This window comes from Theobroma cacao, chromosome 8 (assembly GCF_053813885.1).
Source record: "Theobroma cacao isolate CCN51 chromosome 8, ASM5381388v1, whole genome shotgun sequence".
Classification (NCBI taxonomy): domain Eukaryota; kingdom Viridiplantae; phylum Streptophyta; class Magnoliopsida; order Malvales; family Malvaceae; genus Theobroma; species Theobroma cacao.
In genome coordinates, this window is record NC_142646.1 from 5,718,616 (window position 1) to 5,741,560 (window position 22,945).

The following is a 22,945-nucleotide window of genomic DNA, read 5'->3' on the forward strand; positions in this document are numbered from 1 at the left end:
AAAAACCATTGCAAACAGAGTCAGATAAATTGTTTTTGGTTAGACAGCTAGATTCAGTAGCTAATTTGGACCTTTGTTGGGCGACATACCTTTCAATTTGTAGAAGATTGAGTTATAGCAATTTAAAGGAGAGCAATCTGATATCAGTATCCTCTGGATCAGGATATGAGCATTTAGTGATTTCATGAGTACAAGTTCAGATGTCAATCTGCACCCTCATTTTAATGCATCTGTGTAATGCATATTGTGATAAACTTCACAAAAATAATTAATAAAAGAAAAGAAAAGAAAATAGCACAGTTTGCTGCTTGGTTGCTAATTGATTAGGAGTCTTTCTTGTCTCTTATTTTATGGATTCAATTCCTGCAGGTCCAGCACGTACTCTGCTCATCAATACATATCCTATGCCTGCTGCAAATCTTTAATTGCGCTTCTTTTATGATAATTAACAATACATAATTGAGATTCAAAATCAACAAAATTATTGATGTAGTCATCTCTTCTGTTAGAAATTTTCCACTCCAAAGACATCAGCAAACCAGAAGGAAAGATCAAAACAAATGATAGGTTTATACCTTATATATAGAATAAATCAACTTCTGCTCTTTTTACTTTGTGTTTCATAAAAAGGAAAAGGGAAAGGAAAAGGAAATAGTCGATGTATAGGTTTGGCTTCTAAACTCTTAGAAGGAAATGGAAAATCAGAATGGGAATATTGTTTATAATACCATAGAAGCTAAGTATGTCAAATTATTCAAAGTTAAATATACTAAACCCTCTAAATCTTATCACAAAGCATATCTTTTCCAGGGAATTTTAGCCTACTCTTAAAATGCTTCGTGATGAAAGATTTACATTATATTGGCAACCGGCACCTGCACATTATAGGAAGGGACAAAAACTGGGGCACTTGGAAATTATTTTGTAATTCTGAAGCATCAACTTTTTGTTATATTATTCATTTTCCGTAGACTTTTACAGTTCCTGATAACGTTAGCATTTGTTCTTTTGGTTTCTAAGTGACTTCATCTTTAATGCCGGAATGCTGTCATATCAGTTCAAAGTGGAGCTCTATCGATTATTGCTAGTGGATTGCCAATCTGAAAAGACTCGGCACTTCAGAAATTAGACAGTTGAAGCTATTTGAGTCCACTTCTGTCTTGGGAAAACATTAATTTCCTCGTTGGAACATGGGAGCTGCTACAGAAATAATAAACACCTCTTTAACAGTGGTAAAGTCTTTTACAGGGTGCTGGTTGTTTACTATGTTAAAGAGGAAGAACTAGGTGCTACATTCATTGGTGGAAAAAGAAAGAAGAAATACCAGGTTATTAATCTTTTGGCAAATGCTGAAATTTTATTCAGAAGCTGATCTATAATTTCTGTTGTACCAAGCAGTAGAAAATAGAGTAATGAAAGATTTTTCGTTGGATCAAGTAATAGAAGCATGTTCCCTTCGATTAGCACCAACTGATATCAAGGATACAGCTGAAGATCTGAACAGCTTGGCACCACTTCGATTGCAAGCCCACAATATTCCTTGAGAAGAAAAAAGAACGGTCTTACAAATGTCCAGTGCTATAAGCATTCATATTCTCAAAATGTGCCACGTAAAAGAAGATTGTGATCTGATTATATCCTTTCAAATGTTTTCAAGTGTGTTGGTGGTTTAAGCGAACAAAAACTTCTGCAAGCAAAAATACATGTATGGTATCCATGATTGGCAAGGGAAAGCTCCCGTGATGCTTCCCAAAACTTAACCCATGAGGACAAGGGTTCTTTAAGGGGAATGAAATGCTATGTACGGAGGGGCTAATCCATTATCATAGTTGCATATTTGGTTTGGAAACCTTAGTTATTTATCTTAACTTATTATTTAATCTTGGAACATATCAATCTACAGCTTACTTTGCCCTAATTTCAGCCAAGATCATGGATCATGTGCAATTCTTTTCATAGTTTGTAGATGAAAGACAAGAATCCACTTCTAGTTTCTAGCCAGGCTATATGTATTTATTAATTGTTTTTTTCTTTGGGGGTGTTGAATTTTTTGTATAAAGGCTAAAGCAAGAATCTAAGTCATATTCTGTCGGTTATGCTAGGGAAACATTATTATTATAAGTATATTCTCCTGGATTTCATAGTTCCACTGAGTCTTCTTTTTCTTTTAGTGGTGGACCTCCCTGCTGTGCAGCTACCAAATGTAAAACAGTGTCTCATGTATTTATCTCATTATCTGGGTGATTTTATAACCATTTTATACAGAATTTCGGATTGCGGTGTGCTTTTTGCTGCTTATTTACAAGCTGTTGATGGCTTGTGGTGTCATAAACTAACTTGTTTGATTATGAAGAGTTATACTAATTTGGTTGAAGCCTGAATTGCTAGTGGAACTTCCAAAATATTGAAAAGTAACAAGTAAAAATAAATGATGGTGGGGACAACGATGAGTCCGTTTAGGAAGTGGCCATTTTGGATTCTCAGCTTTTATGGAACTCTTTTAACAATTGTAAGAATTTGCTTGCAGAAGATGTAACATAGCATTGAAAAATGGGGTGGTGGAAAATAAACCAACATAGAAGATAGAGGATTTGACATTTAACTTCTTCCCTTCGAATTTGACTGCTATTTCATTAGTTGTCCCTTGTTGTTGGGGTGGGGAGGATTGCTATCTTGCCAGGAATCTCTGATTAGTCAGCCTTTGGCTGGGAAATTCGGCATCCTGATTCAGATGTAGTTAGTTCTGATGTAACCTAAGTAGTAGTTTATTTAGAAATAATTTGAATGAATGTTGATTGCTTTTAGGGCTAAGATTTAGGCTGCTTTCAGCTCTGTCATTTCATCTGCCATTGACAGATTCAAGCTGAATTGGTCACAATTTGGACGGCATGATTTGGTCTTGCTAGTTGGCCTCGGAAATTTTCGTTGTTATTCATCGTATTGTCAATATACTCGGTTGTTGGCTTTCCCTAACTTTGATCCTCATAGTGATGTGGGGTTTGTTGGCGTGGCCGCGATTCCATACTGCTCCAAAAGAATCTGTCAACCTAGCATCCCCACAAGTCTTTTCTACAGTAAATTAATATTGAATAAACATCAAATGGTGTTAGATTCTCCATTATGCAACCTATATATTTATCTTAATGATAATGATTCTTCATTCTTGCATTATTAGTTTAACCTTCTGTTGTTGGAGTATGATTCTGTTCACCTGGAAGAATCAAATGTAGAGTTTTTAATCTTGGCCATCGATTGCTGCATAATTTACTTGACAGTATCGTTATGGTGTAGGCCTTAAAATCAGGCAACCTAAGTTTTCTCTGTCTACTGTTGGTGGTCCTTGCAGGCCAGTCAGATGAGGCTTGCTCATAAATAATTGCTAATTGTTCTTGTGTCACCATCACAAGGAGCCAGTCTCTTCAATATGATAAAAACAGTTCTTCCAATAATGATACTTCTAATGTCCCCATTATTTTGTTTGAATAGGTTGAAATTTCTTGATAATTCTCACTTTTCACATTGGTGGGAAGTTACTGCAAAAATATCAGACTTTGGGATTATTTAAGATGGTAAAGAAAAAGAGATGAACAAGAAGAAAATATTTCCTCTCTTTTTGAAGAAAGTGGTGCTAATGTGGTTTGTCAGTGCTCAACTTGCACATTCAGAACTCAGAAAGAACCAATTATTAATTAGACTTCACTAATAATGTGATAAAAACGTGATTTCCACTCAGCACCATATGCCCCCTCCATCTTCCAACTTGCCTAAGCTGTTGAGTCAACTTCTTAAAGTGAACTCAAGAACTTTCACATCTCCTTCCATTTTTCTGAGAATTTTCACCGTCCAATTTTCTGCTGTGGCCATGTTTCCAAAATGCCTTTCCACAAATCTGAGTTTTTGCATGTCTTGAACATGTTACATGGAATTGACTAAGTTCATATTCCTCAAAGTTGCATGCCAAGAAATTGTATGAGCCAGTTTTATCCACTAGTTAATCTTAGTCATATATTCATTTAATGGATTAGTGTGTGGGGTTATTTTAGTAATTAGACTGAAAATGAACGGGTGACCATGTAAAAGTGTCACTTTCCATATCATTGGATTTTCTGTTAGATTCAGGTTAAAAATCTCACTTGGACAGTTCCTATTTGCGTGGTTTCATTCTTCTCCTTCTACATCAAGTTGCAAAGGTTTCTCTCTCCTCATTATCTGAACTGTTTATCCCAAATTTCTGATCAGTCCCAGCTCTTAGGTTTCAAGCCTCTAAAAATACCCTTCTTTTTATGGAGTTTGAAGTCTCCTCATTGTTCAAGTGATTACTTTTTGCAGTGAATTTTGCAAAAAGATTATCCTGGGTTGTTGGTTTTCCTTTACAAGAAGCAAACTTTCCGTTCTTTGTCGAACTTCTTCTGCACAGAAAAAGAAAGGCTTTATAGTGAACAGTTCTTTCAATCTGATTGAGGGGGAAAAAAGACTGGTCTTTTAGAGATTAGCATGAGAGTTTGAGGTGGATTCTTCTGTGGGGGAATTTCATCTATGGCTGGAGAAGATTTAGTAGAGCTCAAATTCAGGCTTGCAGATGGAACTGACATTGGTCCAAGCAAGTATAGTCCAGCTACAACTGTGTCATCCCTCAAAGAGAAAATACTTGCACAGTGGCCTAGAGGTTACTCAAACTTTTTCATTTTTACCTTTATAATTGTATGCATCATGAATTTTGTGCTTTTAGTCTTTTGCCGATTAGTCTATCTTGTAGGCAAAGCGTCTTTGTCTTGTTATTCATTGATTCAAAAATGAAAATCATTCTGTATCAAGAGTGAAGGTACTGTATGCTTGCAAATTGGTTGACTCTGTTACGAGTCCTTTGTTCTACTCTTTCCCTACTCGCTTGATTTAACTTTTGCTACTTCTCTTCTTAGGTGGCAAATTTGGGTGATCGGTTATTTTTTCTTTACCCTTTCATAATGTTGGATCCAATGCTACAGGAACTCAAAGATGAATTTAGATCAATAACATACAGATTTCTTGAATAATATAGGGTCAATGATTTATTTTGTTGGATTCCTACTTGTTAACAATAGAGAAAGGCAGTGTAAGAAGTTGTCGGATGCATTGTTGTTCCTATTTTTCATTGCTAATTTAGGCTGACAGGTGAAAACATAACACCCACTCTGCCATTCCAGAATGCCTATGGTTACACATATAGCATTGTGCAATCTGAATTTCAATTTAGATGACCGGACGAAGTTAAGTTACTTGTATGAGCAATATACTGATTTCCACTTATGTCTCTTGTCATATATTATCCTTCAGTGCCCTTTGTTTTTAGTACATTGAGGTAGTATATTGCTTTTAATCCTCCCATATTGTGCCTTGTATCTGAATTCTTGTTTTGTTATTACAACATTGTGTTTTGGTGTGTAATTAGCTTATGTTTTCACCTGGAATTCTGTTCTCTGTTTCACAGACAAAGAAAATTGCCCAAAGACAATACAGGATGTGAAGCTAATTAATGCTGGAAAGATACTTGAAAACAACAGGACACTCGCTGAGTCCAGACTCCCGGTTGGTGAGCTTCCAGGAGGCGTAATCACAATGCATGTCGTTCTGCGTCTTCCTTTGTCAGACAAAAACAATGGTAATCCACAGGGCATGTATTTGATTCATTGCATGTGGAAGGGATTTGTGGGCTACGGTACATCTATGCTTTTTTTAGCCACTGAAATTCGTTTATACCACGATTTTTTCTGATTCCATCAAGTGTGAAGGGTTCTTATGGAGCATTTGATTTCAAATAACCTTTTTTTGCGCTTCTTCTGGTATTTATTAACCATCTTCACATTATCGTGTCTGTGTCTGTGTGTGTGTTTAGTACTACATTAACCTGTACTGTGTACTTTATTTCATGTACTAACTCTTGTCGATCAGCATGCTGTATCCCTACTTGAACACTAACACTCAGACATTATATCCACAGAGAAACAACAGAATGATTCTCCAAAGAAAAGCAGCTGTGCATGCACAATCTTGTAGCTGTCTAATGAGATTGCTGATGCTTGTTCTACTGATGCCGGCCCCTTCAAACACATTCCTGTTACAGCTGTTGAGATGCAATTCTTCAACATTACTTGTTTCAGGATTACCAATGATGGTGACAGCAGAAACATAAAGAAAAAAAAAAGTTGTGTGGTTTGCTTTACTGGAAAACCTTGCATTTCCATTATTGCTTGTGAAAGAAAGGGGTGTTGAATTTGAAGCTTAGTTGATGATAGACCAAAAAAAGATTCAAAAAAGAAATTTATAGGACAAATTATTGATTTCGTTATTTTTAGTTAGACTGCTCTTGAAAATGTGATTCTTTTGTGTCACCTGCATACCAGATGACCCCATGTTTGATCGTTTAGAATTATCTTTTTCATCAAGATGGTGAGCAGCCTTAGATTGAGGACAATGGTTTATATCCTTTCTCCTTGTTTCGTTCTTTTATTTTTAGCCATGAAGCATAACTAAAATTCAATGCTTATCCATGGCCAAGGAAAGAAAGTTAAGAGCAGGACCAGAACCATTACCAGAAATGAGTACAAGCACTCGATTAGCAGAGTCGAAAATTCTTACAGGATTCTTCATTTTGAGATCATGATGTTAGCATTTTCCTTTTTTATTTATACTTACTGGAAAAGATATTCAATCTTTAACCACTGGATTGAATGGAACTCGCTTCTTAAAGGTAACATTAAGCACCCAGAAGTGAAAACAAGGTTCATCCAAATCAGCAAAACAAGAGACAAAGGCAAGTGAAATGGGGGTGAAAAATGAAAACACAAGGTAAAGCAGGTAATCAACAAACTACAGCCAGAAATAGTGGCAGTACAGAAAAATGAAAGCAGAGAAAGGGAAAGATGAGGTGAACAAGGGATGAACCGTTGTTTCTAGTAATGAAATAAAAATGATTCTGTCAATCAAAGAATTTGATTCACTATACAATAGAAGAATTCAATCACTAGGACCGGGGGAAAAAGGTCCAAGTGTTACATCTATCTATATCTTATGATACTAGTTTCCTGTGACAAAGACCGGGAAATATATATTTATTTACATAAAATACAGCTGCTTTGCTTTTTGACATTGTGTATCAAGCTTGAAAAACTTGAACTCTGCAATAGCTCAATAGCCTGTGAATTCTGAAGAAATTTGATAATATAATGACAAGGAGCTGTCATTAACTTAACCCTGTGAAGTGGTCATTTCTGGGACATGGCAAACAGGAATTCCACAGCCGAGTTTGTTCTTGTGGCTTAGGAATGGTCCCCAAGAGCGGCTGATGAGGAGCGATTCAAGTTTTGGGCCTTCCTGGATGCCCGCATATTCTTGAGTGTCATCATGAGTTTCTGCCTCTCTCCTTCAACCTCTGCAAATTGAAGGCTTAGCTGAGAGTATCGCTCATGCATCTCTTTTAGTTCAGTCTCTACAGCTCCATATCTTCCCTTTATCTCCAACATGTCTTTGATTAGCTCATTGATGTCCTTAAAACTTTTGAACACTGCTTCCTCATCATTGTGCTGTTTCAAGAAAGAGCTGGACCACAAGAGAAAGTTATGTCAAATTTCTTTGATGTTCCATTTGCTGGGCTAGAGTTTAAACTAACTTGTCTTAATGTCCCAACCCCAGACTGCAATTTATAATAAAATTAAGATTTTCTGGCCAAACTTGCTGGACATATCATGTGTGAATGAGGCTCAGAAAGGGAGAAACGAAATCAGTAAAGGGAAGTCCAGGGGAAAGCACAAGTAAAAGATGTGAACAGTAGTGAAAGAGGGTTGATAATTTTGCAAGGATTCCACTTATCAGAAGATATACCAAGTGATGCCTATGAGAATTTCCCAGTCAATGTTTCTTTCAGCTCATTGGATACATCATACATGACTGGCAATGGTTTTTAAAATTTTTTAAAGGGGAAAGATCAAGCAAATTAAATGCGTATCTAGATGCATACTCTGAATGGTATACAAGGAATAACTGGAGACCAGTAATCGGTTTGATTGCTGCACCCAAATTACTGGTACACCAGATACCAGGCCACCAAAACGGTTGCTTCAGTCATCTTTGTGACCAAATAAATCTTGGCCAAAGCCAGAATCTGTTAACGAAAAATGAGCCACAGTACACACACACAAGTGTGTACCATAATAGCCACACCAGACTCACAAGACCCATGCTCTGTTAGTGTAGTAACTTAGTGATCAGTGCATGTTATAGCCAACAATTTCAGCACACAAAAAACAGACATTTGAGAATATGACTACAGACAAGTTGAAGGAAAATAATTAACTTATAGTTAGCTTACAAAGGTTGCAGACAGCAACAAAGATACAACACCTGCTAATCCTGGTATAAATAGAACTCATACAGAGTGGATGTAGATCATGATAGTGTGCACGTAACAAATTATTTCATGCGAGCCAGTTATCTTAGTTTGAAAGTAGGTTGACAAAGAGATGCACAAGTCGCAGAACAAAATTTAAGGGAGGGTTATGAATTTCCACTTATTCTTGTAAATGTCATGTATGCATGCAACAATCTAGTCCCTAGGTATTTAATATGCACCAGGTTTAGAACTTTAAACATGGAAGACACAGCAAATTTCTTGAAGTAACCTTCAAGGTCAAAGCTATACAAGCCCCTTAGGACAAAGCAAATTGCTTCTTAATCACCAGCTTCTGACAAGTGAGAGATTTAATCAAATGATTTTGTCAATAAGTTTGAAAGGAATCAGAAAGCAGACTAATGTTCTTTTCTAGGACATAACATACCTCTGAAAAAGGATGCTTGATTTCTTCTTAGTTTCCAATGCCTCGGCGAGCTCGAGTTCCAATGCAAGTACCCTTTCTAATGCATTTCCACTTTCTGGATATTCATTAAACAAAGGGAACATGCTTCCCAATTCTTCATTCACCTGTGCAAAGGCCAAAACTGAGAGCCTGGTTGAATGGCTTTTATCAAAACCTTATGGAAGTAAAGAGGTCCATATGATTCACCTTATGCAACTGCATCAATTCCAGCTGTAAACCTGGAAATTTAGAGTCGAAATGATGACCATCTTCTGAAAGAAGCAGATTTTCATTTTTCATCCTTTCCAGCTACAAGCACAAAAAAAAATGTATATTAATCACCATTATATTAAGCATTATCCTAAAAAAATTTTGTCCCAACTGTAAAAAAGCTAACTGATGACTGAAGATTAACATATAACATTCCCTCATGCTCAACAATATAAGAAATTGTAAATGACTTCTAGTTGGATTCTCACTAACTTGCACCTTACTGGCTTACAAGATATACATACCTCACTGTTTAGGTGGTCCATGCTAGATCTTAGACTTTGGGCTTTAAAACGATCATTGATTAAAGCTAGATGTTTTGCATCACTATTCAGCAAGTTCTCTGGGTTGACAAGTGCAAGACTTTGAACTCCATTTACATTGCTCGATGCAAGAAAATCCTGATAAACAATTAAGCAAATCATCATTACAAAGAAATTTCACTACGTAAATTGAAAGGTTGCACACAGCAGACAAAGTATAAATGAAAGTATATTAACATTTCCTTCAAAGATCATTTTTGTCCAAGATTCTTGCTAAAGGAAATAGGGTAAATTTGAAATAAACTTTTTTTACCAGTTAGCATAAATTAATTACTTAGCAGTCCAGCACAAAAATGCAAGATAGCTCATCAAAAGAACTAAAAAGACCTTAAGATCAGCACTTCACGCAGGAGATGCCAAGCAACAGGCAAGAACTAGAATACCAGGGAGATAGCATTAAGACCACTGATTAAAGTTAGATTATGTCATAGCTTATATACCTGTTTGATTATGATCAATAAATTTTTCTCTAAGATTATGCTTTGAAAATCTTTTACCATGAAGCTAAAAGAACTTGAATGGAAGGCTAAGGGCTGTTATTAAAGGACATTAAGTGAAGTCTACTTCTCAGCATGTTACAGTAAGTCAATAATCAACATACTAAATTCTCTAAAATTATACCATTAAGTCTAAGATAATGCAAAGCAGATATATAAAACACAACAGAATCATTTGCTGAAATGAAAATTTTAGAATTATAATTCACTAACAAACAGTGAATTAGTAATTGAACAAAACAATAGTTAGAAGAAGATATTCCAAGCAAAACGTTAAAGTTTACCTGCTCAGGTTGCATATTTCTGAGTACCCTTGTACAGTCACCTTCATCAATGGGAACTAAGCACGCCTGTTCTGCTTCTTCAGTGTATGTTGAAGTATCTTGTTCCGAATATTTAAGATCAACATCGCTAGTTGGAGCATTATTGACAACCAGCTCGTCAGAGATGCAACCATCTTTCAGTTTGTCATTTCTTTCCTTCTGAACACTCATGGTTGATGTGGAGGTCTCGAGCAATTCTTTCACTATGCTAAGTTCAACTAAAATTCTAGATTTTTCTTCATTGCATTCTTGTAAAGAAGCTTCAAGTTTCTGTTTTTCTTCTTTACAGCATTCAAGGCTAATCATTGAGCAATCCAGTTCAGCCTTCATCAGGTCATAAGCCCTCATTTTTTCACGCTTGTCAGAAATCAACGATTGTAACTCAGCCTCCAAATCCAAGATCTTCACTCCAAGCTCTTCATTTGTCTTCAAAAGAGAAGCTTCAGATTTCTTTCTATTCTCAATGTCATCAATGGCGTCCTGTAATTTCCATAGCATTTCCTCGCTATGCTTCTTGGAGACAGCCAACTGGTGCTTCAGTTCTTGTAGCCGTGATTCATACTGTTCTTTGATAAATGCAATTCTTAAGGACTCTTGCATAGCAGTTGGTGGTGCTTCAGATTCCCTTTTCTCCCGAGCCTGAATGCATTCTGCATCAGCCTTGTCTTTAAGCTCCTTCAAATGAATGGACAAGTTTTTGAACTCTTCAGTCTTCAAAATCTGCTCAGAAAGCCTTTGAGAAAGCTCATTACACTGATTCTGCAGCAACAGCACCTCATCATTCGGCCCTTCTAGTAAGGTTATCTGAGAGCTCTGTTCGTCCAATTTAGCTTTGAGTACTACGACATTGAGTTCCAGTTCTTCCTTCAATACCATCAGATTATCAATCTCTTCCCGAGAACTGACCAGTAACTGCTTCAGCCTTTCGACTTCAAGAGCATGCTGATTTTTATCCTCACAATAACCAAACTCAAGTTTTTCAATTCTACTTTTGTATTCCTGAAGCTCAGCTATTACAGAGCTATTTTTATTGAGAAGTACCCTGTTTTCAGCCATTGAAGCATCTAACTCGGATTTTAGGGACTCAAGACTCGCTGATAATCTTGCATTTTCTTCAATGCAGTGTGCTTCACGAGCAAGACAACCATTAAGCATGCTCTTAGCATCAAGATGCTTCTTTTGAAGCTCCACAAGGCGGCTTTCGGAGAGGGAAAGTTGACAGACAAGGTCAGCAGTCCAGGTCTCATACCGCTTTCTTAAGAAAATGAGGCTAACGTCTGCAGCTATTAAAAATCCATGCATTTCAGACAACTGAGATTCCAGAAAAGTAATAGAAGAAGATTCTTTGCGAGCATTGTTAAGGCATTCTTCAGATTGTTGTAAACGACTGCAAACTCTAGATTTTTCTAATTCTAGATCTGATAACATTTGCTTGAGATGGATAAGTTCAGATTTCTGCTGATCAAAGTGCAACAACTGATGATGCTTCTCATTCATTTGGGAAGTAAGGTTTGTAACCAAACTCTCTAATTTATCTTTCGAGCTTCTTTCTGCTAGCAGCTCATCATGCACAGAACGCAAACTTTCTTTCAAACCATTAAGCTCCAAAGAAAGCTTGGATGACTCCTCAGATTTATCCTGTAAAGATTGCATCAAAGCTTTGTTTTCTTCCATAAGTTCAGTCACGGTCAGCTTACTACTTCCAAGTTCTTCATTGACAGACTCTAACACCAAGAGTTCTTCAGCAATCTCCCTGTTCTTAGAAGTAAGCTGTTGCAGCTCAGCTTCGAAGTGCTCAATATCAGATAAAAGATCTCTCTGCTGCTGTGCATAAGTTTCTTCAACTTCAGAGCTAACCCTGAGCTTTCCGGCAACAGCTTCAACTTCTAACTGAACCCTTTGTACCACTACATTAGATAAATCCATTTTATCCACCATGGCTCGTATATCACCTTCGAATTTCTGTTTCATCAGCACCATGTCTGATTCCACTGCAGTTAATGACACCAGAGCCTTATCTCGTTCTTCCATCAGTTCTTTGTTTTCCTTTAAGAGATGAAGAAATTTTTCATGTGCATTATGCTGGACCTCCTCTAACCACACCATGACAGATGTTAAGTCCTTGGACTCAATATCCTGACCAACCAAATCACTCAAGAGGGACAATTCATCAAAATTTTTGCCATAAGATGACAATAAGTTCAGCAACCTGCTTCGAAGAAAGTCAACAGTATTCTGCAAGTTTGTCTTCACAGTAACCAATTCATCAAACTCACCTTTGATCATTCTCAAATCTTCCTGCAAAGAAGAGTTCTCATTTCGAAGATTACCATTTTCCAGGGTTTCCTTCTTCAATAAACTAGCCAACTCTGTCTTTGCCATGGCACAGGCATCATATTTGCTCTTGTAACTTTTGTATTCCATCAAGTGGTGCTCCATTTCAGTTATCTTCTCAGAAAGGAGATGATTTTCATGGGTGACAGTTTCTACATTGGCTTCTAAAGTTTGTTTTTGCACAGCCATATCATTATACTTGGCAATGCAAGTAGCCTTGTACTCATTAAGGGAATGAACGTCATCCATAGCGCTCTGCAGCCTTTGCATCAATAACTCCTTCGACTCGACTGAAAGTTCCAATTGCCGCATAAGCTCATCTGTTCTCTCTTTTATATGTTTAACATCAGCACTTGCTTCAAGCAAAGCTTCTTGTAGAGTCTTTGAAAACACATCTAGGTATACATTTTGGTAATGCATTTCACAAACTTCTTCTTCAACCTTCAGATAAAGGCTTTCCTGTAAATGGAGAGATCTCTTCAAGTCCTCTAAAAGGATATCTCCACCCAACTGCTGTTTCCTCACCCCTACATACTGGTTTTGACAATGCAAGGGCTTGGTAGGTTGGAATTCTTCTGGATCCAATTCCCGATTCTTTACCATCTCTGAGTATCCTTGGGAGCTTGGTTGTGAAGAATCTACAAAAGCTTGCCTGATGAGATTGTCATTTGTCTCAAACACAGACATAACCTGGGAAGAAAGTAGCTCGAGATCCTTTTGTAACTGGCCCACTGCAATTGAATAATTAAGACGTGCTCTTTTGAGTGCTGCTTCTGCAATAATAGCCCTTCTTTCCAGTTCTTTGCTCAGAGATTCCAAATCTTGTTTTTCTTCAGAAAATCTCAAGATCTGTTCACTCATATCTTGCTGCATAGTCTCCATCTCAGCTTTAGTAGATTGCACCCTATACAAGCATGCAGAATGCTCATTTCTGAGACTCTGCAATTCTCCCAGCATTTGCCTTTGGTTTTCCTCGAGCTCCTGAACAAGAGCTTCATAGTAGCACTCCATCTGGTCCATTTTCTTTGCAAGGCTTTCCCGCTCGGCTTTTGATTCATCCAACTCTCTCAGTAGTTCGAAGATTTTGCCTTTCATTGCAGTAGTAGCACCCACAGAATCAGGTTCATGTGACATAAGACCAGGCAAACTAACACATGGAACCATGCCTAGTTCCGGTTGGTAAAGCTCTGCATCAAAACTAGTTTCTGGTATAAATTGCTCACCATTATTTAAACTAATTTCTCTGCTCCCCTTCATGTTGCATCTCTCAGATGGTACTGATCTAAGAACAGATATTTCCTCTTGAGTTCCTTGTTTGAGATCTTGCAGAATACCAAGCAATGCCTCCAAGTCTGCATGAAGGAACCTAAGGTCTCTTTCATGGTTATTCAAACATGCCTTGTTTTGAAGTTCCCGTATCTTATCCTCCATAACTAAAAGCCCCTTTGACCATGTGACCTCTAAGTCTTGAAATAAGTGATCCTGGTCTTTCCTAATAGCTTCTTTGCTGCTCAATGCAGGGCATAGTTTGTAATTTGTCATCTGCTCAAGGTCATCTTTCAACTTCGAACACTCTGATTTTAATGCAGAAACCTCTTTTGCCAACCTTTCTCCTGAAGAAATCTCTGTGACAAGTTGCTCAGCAAACTTCTCTGTTTCAGCACCTATTTGACTAGCATGATTTTGTAACAAGCTTACTTCCACCTTAAGGTCCTGAATAGATGACTCTGCCACTTCTAAGCATCCTCTGAGTCTGCTATTCTCTTCATAAGCAATAGTTAAGTCATTATCTGCAGAATAATCTGAACTCCAGCCATGAATCCAATCGTTAGTCCCCTGTGCCAAAATCTGATGATCAGAGGGATCCCCTTTCTCTTGCTGAGGGCTGTGACTAAGTCCTCCCAAATCACCAGAGGCTGTACTCTTCAGGCTGTCAATTTCATGAGTGCTGGACGTATCATGCTTCTCTGCATATAAACTTTCTGAAGTATTTGAAGAGCCATCAAACCCAACAGCTGAGTCTCCGTATTCTTCATTCAGGCCAACATCTTCTTCAAGCAAATGGTGCTCTTTAGATTTTTCTTTAAATCTAACCCTTGTATTGACCTATATACAGAAGAAAAGGTCATAAAAATTAGATTATCCTCTACTGTGAAAGGCAACAGGAAAGCACTTGCTGCTCATTCATAAAGGAGCTTGGAACAACTAAAGAGCCTATAATATAGATTTTCATATAACTTAGATAACCTAATTTTCACCCAAAATGTAGAAACCTAAATTTGTGGGAAAACTTTATTTTTGAAAGTGCTTCTGCATATTGGTATTGTAGCATGGGACTGCTAAAGAGCTTTACAATATAAATTTTGCTCATTTAACCATCTTGACTTTTCAATAACATCTTCACATTAGCTCATAAGCACACCATTTTCCATGGTTTCTACAGCAAAGCCATAAAAATCCATGCAAATATTAATGGCATTCTTAGTAACAACAAGCTCTATTTAATCATTATCTCTGTGATTTAATATTCTTCTAGATTCAACCAGGAAATAGATACCATCACATCTCTTTAAGAAGTGATCTGATTGACCTTAAAACCGCTAATACTTTCATATGTAATCTGAATTAACACCTCTTCAAGAGGAATATATGTTGCAATCTGTATTATTCAATAACTGTCATGGAAAGAAAAGACATATGATCTACTATGCATTTTCCAGCAAAGACTATATATGTGTAAAGATCTCAGAATAAACGTACGAAACAAAAGGAAAAAACCTTGACTACTATACAACAAATATAGTAATATCTAGGAATCCAAAAGAACAGATGACTGAACCTTGTCCATGTGACTGTTGACGCTCTCCTCAGAAACTGATACTTTCCCAGAAGATGACTGATCAGGACCATTTTGATCTGGCCCTGCCTGCAATTTCCTCTCTCTAAGTTCTCGTTGCTGTTCAAACTCCCTGAGACCAAGTGTAATTACAGATAAGCTAGTTGAAATTAGCTGAACCAAGAAGTTTACATGTTTTTAGTATATACCTGAAACCAGTTTTAGAGGTTAGCAGTTGTACAGTGACCTGTCAATCGATACAAATTAAACATTATTTAGGCATAAAACACTATTAATCTCTAATAACAGAGAAGAAACTTCAACAACAAGCATGAAAGAGTTCCACATACTTTTCAGAGTAGGCTACACAAAAACATTTTAGCCTCTAAATACATGTAATGACCTGAGTGATCCAAAAAGCACTACCAAAATTCCCCCAAGACTGTTTTGAGAAATTCAAAAACCTTACATGTAATATAGCTCCAGAATCACAGCTATGGAGAGGCAATGCAACAATAGAAGGCTTTGATGCATCAGCATAATCAGCAAGGTTGATGGTAGCCTCACCGAGAAGGCTGGATCGTGAGGAACCCTGATGCCAATCAGATTCAGGTGAAAGACATAGTTAATCTCAGTCAAAACAAGAAGAGGGTAAGAAAATCTGTTCTGACTGTGACTAGAAGTGTGGAATAAACTGTCTACAGATCAGAATTTGCAATTCAAATTTAAATCATGCAAAGAGTGTGTGTGTGTGTGTGTGAACGCACGCTCAAATATTGCAACTGAAGTATAAGGATTAGGATCAGACCATCGCCACAAGAAGCTTATAGAGTTTTTCATCAAATTGTTTAGTTTTAATGTCTTGGAGAAGCCTCGTAGTCTCATAGATTGGATCAGCCCATTTGCAAGTTCCATTTCTCACATTTGCTTTGGTTGTCTTTAAAGTTGCTTTTCCAGAATCAGCAGGAATGAAGGATATATGCAGTTTATCCCATCCACTTTGTGGAATCTGAATTGTGCAGAAAAAATATATATAGTATGCAGTCATTGCGACAATCAAGATGAATGATGCATCAGAATATATTTCCCAGTGATGAAAGATGGACAGACAATCACATATTAAATAAGCAATATATATAGTAGGAAACTTGGGAGTCTTTTAGCACAGACCAGATGAAATGGAGAAAGGGATTCATTAGATGATTCAACCAGTATAGGGCTGAAGTGTAGTTGAGTAAAATTAAACCATCATATTCTTCTTCCACTATTACGGTTGATATGAACAATTAAACAATGTAAAATGGCATGCAACTCAAAGGTTACCAATTAGTAACAACATAAGAGTATTTTACATACAGACTAGATAAAATGGACGAAAAGGATTCACTTGGATGATTCAAGAAGTTCAGTCTAGCGGACTGATGTTAAACCATTCTAAATTTTCTCCCAGTATTATGGTTAATATGAATCAACAAGGTTAAAAGAGGCATAACATAAAGCATTGACATAATTACCAATCAAAGCATTAAATTCTAACTTTCATCATATGGATGGACATTCCAATTAATTGCTTGTTTTTTCTTCTCATTTACATGGATGTTGTCATATATACCACTGAGTGTTTTATACCTTCTAAAAATCTTTACAATTTTCAATACATCATGGCCCAAATGCAGGACTCAAGATGGTCCGGTGTCAATTGCAGGAGCATGAGGATTGACACTACTCTTATAGGAGGGTGTATCATACACTCAAATCTGCAATCTGCAGTCATGGAACAGGTTCTGGAAGAAGGTATGAGTTAAAGACTAAATTCATGGCTACTGCATACAAATTGATCTCTCAAGCAGTTGACCTTCTAAAACTCCGGAACATTGAACAATCTAAAACCATTTAGTAAACTTTCCCTACCAATTTTTTCCTTGGGAAATGGAAATATTTGTTTGAAGTGCCAAAAAAGTTGACCTAAAACTCTTTAATTGTGAACAAGCCAAAGACTTAAAAGCAATACTTTGCTTTCAAATATATGTTTCCTACAAAATGAAGCAATTTACATGAAAATGCAGTCACACAGCAGAGTAACATAAAAGGTAAATTGGCTAGGTGAGAATCTTAGAACATTCATATAATAGAACTGAAGTTATACATTCAATGCATAGTTATTGGATTTCTTAAAACACCTTAATAAGCTACATTGTTCAATTTGGTACATATTTGTTGTTAGATAAATTCTAATATACCAATTCATTCACCTGTTTTAATCATATATCTGAGGAGATCAAGAAGGGATTAACTTAAAAAAAAACATGTGCCACAAAATTTCACAAACACAAAATGTAACTTACATGTGTAGCATGAAACTGTAACCGGAATACAACTTTTATTTTTGTCTTCTCAATCTTCCACTTAGTGACCCTCGACATTACCAGCAAATCAATTAATCACCAGCTGTATGACATAACAATCCCTTTGATTAAACTGCCCCTGCTTATAACAAATAACCGAAATATGACCATATCATTCCAACTTTGACAGCTGAGACCAGTTAACAAGCTGGTTCAAGTGCAAGTATGACACATGCTTGAAATCCAAAGCCTACTGCCAGCATTAAGATCCCATGAATAAGTCTACTTCATCATGACAGTAACATAATTTGGAAAAAAGATGTAACAGCAAATGACACAGTTTTTTCAAACCCCCAAAGGCATACAAGGTCAATTCAGATCACGGCCATTACTTCAGAAACCAACACAAGATCCAAACTGAAGGAGTGTAAGGAGAATATTTGAACTAAAAGCCAAATTAGAGACATAGAAAATAGCTAATTCCAGAACATACCTTATTCAAAGAAAGGCAAGGCCTTTCCCAAAATGCCAAACCCCAGAAACAAACTTCAAAATGCTGACTTGAAAAAATCTCGGATCGAAACCCTTTATTATTAAAAAAAAAAAAGACAGTGAATTTCAAAATTTTTAACCTCAAAAAAAGACAAAAGCAAAGAAGAGAAAATGCCACTTCACACACTTAAAAGAAACAAAGATGCAAAAGACCACCTTCAAAAAGACTGACACAAAAGGGGAAAGGAATAGAGTGAAAGAGAATCCAAAACCAAATGCCACAGCCAAATGTAGAAAAAGGAATAGCACCTATAACAAAGCTTCACACCACCACTCTTTTTTTCCTTAATTTTTTTTCTTTTAACAAAATATCTAAACAAATACAAAAAAGAACCCCCAGATTTGTCACTGGAAGAACAAAAACAAAAATGGACCCAATTGAGAAAAACAATAATCCATGTAAAAAGTTTGACATTTTTAGTCCATTTAACCACTCAAAGAAAAAGAAAACCAAATACATCAGTAAAAAAAGTGCTGAGGACCAATGAGGGTAGGTACCTAGTAGCGGATCTGCAGGTGCTTAAGCTGGAAGAAAGAGTAGACGAATCTTTACGGAGAAGGTTCTGTTTTCAGACACAACCACGGTGAATAAGGAGAAAAAAAAAAGAGCTAGTTTTGAGAGGGACAGAGAAAAAAAAAGGCTGTCTTTTTTATATTTCGAACTGTTGGGTTTCTTTATTATTTGTTGTGTGGGTGTTTTGTAGTAAACTTTTATGTTGGGTGGGATTTTTGGGAGAGTGTGTAGATGTTCTAGTTGGCGTAAATAAGGAGAAAATTCTGGGGTTTTGCTTTGATTTAAATTAAAAAAAAAAAAAGAAAAAAAGAAGAGAGATAATAAGGTGGAATGGAGGTTTGTTTGCAGGTAAAATATCAGCTTTCAGATTTCAAAGGATGGGATTTGATTTGTATTAGCAGAAAAGAGACATCCCGCCAAAGCTTGGAGTTGTTGTCAATTGTTTGCTAATTATTGCAAATTAATAAAATCAGGATTTTTAATTGCCATTATGAATATACTTATGTGGGGTATGAACCCCTTTTGAGTTTACTGAAAAGCCCCCCCTTTTTGGGTTTTTCATTACAGGGATTAATCTGAAGCTTTTTTGGAGTTTTTCAGTGGTGTAAAAGGGATTTAATTGACTGACCCAATGACCATGATTCAGGCATATATGACTGATCTCCACTTCAGACCTAGCTGGACCATTCATAATTCATAATTGAGTTTTGAAATTTGATGGTTGTTTGGGGGGATCACTATTCCCTCTGGACCACCATGGATTTACTCAAAATGGTTACAATTTTATTTCTATTCTTCCACTCCTTACTTTGGAAATTTTCCTTTACATACCTTATCATGTTTTATTTCTTTTTTTAATCCCAGTGACTCAGTGACTGGTACTTTGGATTTGTGATTGAAATTATATGTAAATTTGGCTCTTAAAACAAATATTAAATGAGTGTTGGATAAAAGTTTTACCTATAATTTACTTCTGTAGCTTCACATGCTCAAGCTCAATTAATTTGGACTTTTTACTATAACGTAGTCAAGTCTATTTTTACTCTGAAAAGTTGGTATAGCATGATTGAGAGACAACCCTTTAATGAAATAACTCAAATATTGTTGAGTTAATGAACTCAACAGAAGATGGTCTGCGAGTCTAGATTTGTCATGGTCTAGAAGAGAATATGGTGATAGACTGTAACTTCAAAAGCTAGAGCATGCTTGGGTCTACCATTTGGGAAGTAAACTTTGTTCCATAATTCCAATCAAAGTAGTTTAAGTGTTGCAGAGGTAGACAACAAGTAGCAGCCAAGGGAAAAAAATGTAAAAGAAGCATTGGTGCATGATTGGGTTGGTCCAGGAGCAAGGTGTGTGCATGAACTCTGGCATGGAAATTTGTCATCGTGGGGTCATATTCAGCGGCCACGATGGACCTTGTGCACATGGCTTTGTTTTTCTGGTTAAAGGGCCTCCAATTTCAGAGTTTTCATTGTATCTTGTCACACAGGTAAGCTAAAAGCTAGCGTCACCACACCCCTTTATCACGTGATACACCCCTCACCATCATGTGGACATTGCACGTGATAGCCCCAGGAAGCACATGCACCCCCCAAAGATGTAAGTCAAAAAAAAAAAAAAAAGAGGGCGGCTGGGGGATCAGCTTCTGATTTGATTAGTAGGATTACATTTTAATCCTGTGGGATTGGAATGGGTTTGTACCCCACTTCCCATGAACAGATCTTACATTAGAAACAATGGTAGTATATCTTTTATGAGATAATGATTTAATACTTTAATCCCAACTTCATAATCATATTTCTAATTGGTCTCTTTGACCTTTACTTAATTAAAAAGGGTAAAAAAGAAAGTATTAGGTGGTTAAAGTGGGTTTGGTGTACAGGCTTAGGCATGGTTAAGGAGAGGTGGAGACATGATTAGTTGTATCTGATCTACTTTATTACTTTTGATGAAGAGACTTGATTGATATTAACCCTTAGGCCGAAACAGAGAGGCCCAAACTTAACCATGGGTCCAGTTTCTTTCCCATTAAAATGTAGCTGCCATTCATCACAATAAAAAAACAATTTTTACTATAAAAAGGGAAAAATATATATATTGATGCTCAATTTATGTACAAAAACAAAATTTGCAAGTATCGACCTCTTTTTTTGTTTCCTTTTTTTGGTGCAAATAAGAGTACAGAATCATCAGTTCCTCACCACACAGATGCTAAGCTTTGCCTAATATGCCTACTTTTATCAAGCTAAAAGGTCTTTTCCGTGGCCATAATATGTACCAAACCAAAAGGTTAAAGACCCAATATATTTTAAACAAAGCAAACCAAAAAAATATCTAATTAGGACCAAGCCCCATAATTAAAGAAAAACCAACAAGGTCCCCCAAGACAACTTTTGTCATCTCATATTTGGTTTTGAGTAGGTTTTTCTGTAGAATCAGCAGATGCAACCTTGGCAGAGTGGCTTTTCTTAGACACCCAGAAGAAACAACCACCAGGGATCTTCTCTTCATCGAGAATCCTATCAGTCTTTGCCTCTTCCTTCTCCATTTTCTTCATTTTCTCTTTATGCAGAGATCGCATCACGTAAGCTTCTGCTAGACCAACTCCTGCAAAGCCAACTCCAGCCATTGCCTAACTGACAGAAACTTGAACTAGGAAATCTGGGATTTGCTAGATTGCTATATATAGAACAAAGATTCAGACGAGCTAGATGATTGTTAATCAGACTTGTCTTGGAGGGCAGAATTAGGACGAAATGAATGGGATTAATTTTCTGGAACGAAATTGGAAAATTTATAGGCTGCTGTCGCGGGGAGAAAGAGCGAAACTTCCATGTAGGGTCATGTCTCATGTGGGATAAAGGTTTGAATTGGCTTGGAGGCCAAGGAATTGGTAGCCTGAAATTGTTGAATTCTTTTCTGTGGTGTCGATTGCGAGGAAGTGTCGGATTCTACCTAGAGAGGGACGGTGGCGTCAGCGAATATGTGCTAAAACACCTAACAGTTAACGTCAAAAGTTTTGAAGATGGCGTATGCGTCAGCAAAGATGTGGCATTTTTCTCCCTTTTCCTTGGAGTGTAGACTCGTTCTTCGAACCTCACCTCTTCGTTGGCACTGGGTAGCCCTTTGTCTTTTTCTGAGGGCCGTGCCTCCATGCCTTTGGAAATTTCTCGTTTCGAATGTTTAAAGTCTATTAAACAATGAAATGAATCAAATCCATCACATTACTTAACCTATCAAGAAATTGATGGATAGTGGTTTAAATGAAATTTAAGTTGGATCATTAAGTGTCACAGTAACATGATGATTCAATTATGACTTGGAGTGGGGTAAAGAAATTATGCACAGACAAAGCTTTTGTGCGAAATGTGTTTAGAAATTGGTTTTACAAGATTCGGTTATTATTGAATGGAAGTTTGTTATTCGAATAATAACAATTATTATTGTAATAAATCAAAAAGTAAGTGAAAAAAATATGGATGTGAAATTTCTTTATCATCATTAATATACTCTCTTGACATGTAAAGATAATGAATTAACATGTGACAATTTATCAAAAAAGAAATAATAACAAGAAATCTCGTCTTATATTTGAAATTGTGTATATTATAAAGGTAATAAACTCAAATTGATTTAATGTAAAAAATTATACTTTATATATAAAAGTGGCATCTAGTTTCTACTAGATGTATATATAAAAATCTATACAAATTACATAATTTGAGTCGAAGTTTATTTATTTTCTTTTTTTTCATTTGAAAATATAATTGACATATTTAAATTATATTTGATTCATAAAGTGAAATTGACATCTTTAAATTATATTTGATTCATAACGTGACATAAATTAATCTCCTATATGTATATTCGAGAAAAAAATATAAATAGACATATACTCAAAGTATAGATTTAGAAGAGTTTATGTTCTATTTTCATTATGATTTATATTATATTAATTTCACTTAAAAACAATTTTGAAAGTTTCATTCAAGGAAGCACGAGAGGGTGTTACTGATAAAAAATTGGGAATGTGCTAGGTTATATATAAATATATATTTGGTGCGAAATAATATCCGAAGTTTGATTCTCCTTCTTTCCTTCCATCTCTTTTTTCTTTTTG

The 22,945-nt window shown here is 36.4% G+C and overlaps 2 protein-coding genes across 2 annotated transcripts; one reads left to right on the forward strand and one right to left on the reverse strand.

Annotated features, from left to right (window-relative positions):
* Positions 1 to 4,129: 4,129 nt before the first annotated feature.
* On the forward strand, positions 4,130 to 6,458 carry MUB6 (membrane-anchored ubiquitin-fold protein 6 precursor). Its single transcript, XM_007018816.3, has 3 exons — positions 4,130 to 4,666; positions 5,468 to 5,638; positions 5,978 to 6,458. Exons 1-3 carry the CDS (start codon positions 4,537 to 4,539, stop codon positions 6,031 to 6,033), a joined length of 357 nt encoding a protein of 118 aa, XP_007018878.2. The 5' UTR covers positions 4,130 to 4,536; the 3' UTR covers positions 6,034 to 6,458.
* A 489-nt stretch (positions 6,459 to 6,947) lies between these two features.
* Positions 6,948 to 19,083, reverse strand: LOC18592221 (sporulation-specific protein). The gene is made up of 12 exons (XM_007018817.3): positions 18,807 to 19,083; positions 18,250 to 18,341; positions 17,757 to 17,895; positions 16,220 to 16,420; positions 15,881 to 16,003; positions 15,621 to 15,658; positions 15,415 to 15,544; positions 10,203 to 14,681; positions 9,344 to 9,499; positions 9,036 to 9,137; positions 8,811 to 8,953; positions 6,948 to 7,575 (listed from the first exon to the last, which is right to left on the reverse strand). The coding sequence occupies exons 3-12, from the start codon at positions 17,832 to 17,834 to the stop codon at positions 7,296 to 7,298; spliced, it is 5,730 nt and encodes a 1,909-aa protein (XP_007018879.2). The 5' UTR covers positions 17,835 to 17,895; positions 18,250 to 18,341; positions 18,807 to 19,083; the 3' UTR covers positions 6,948 to 7,295.
* Positions 19,084 to 22,945: the final 3,862 nt, after the last annotated feature.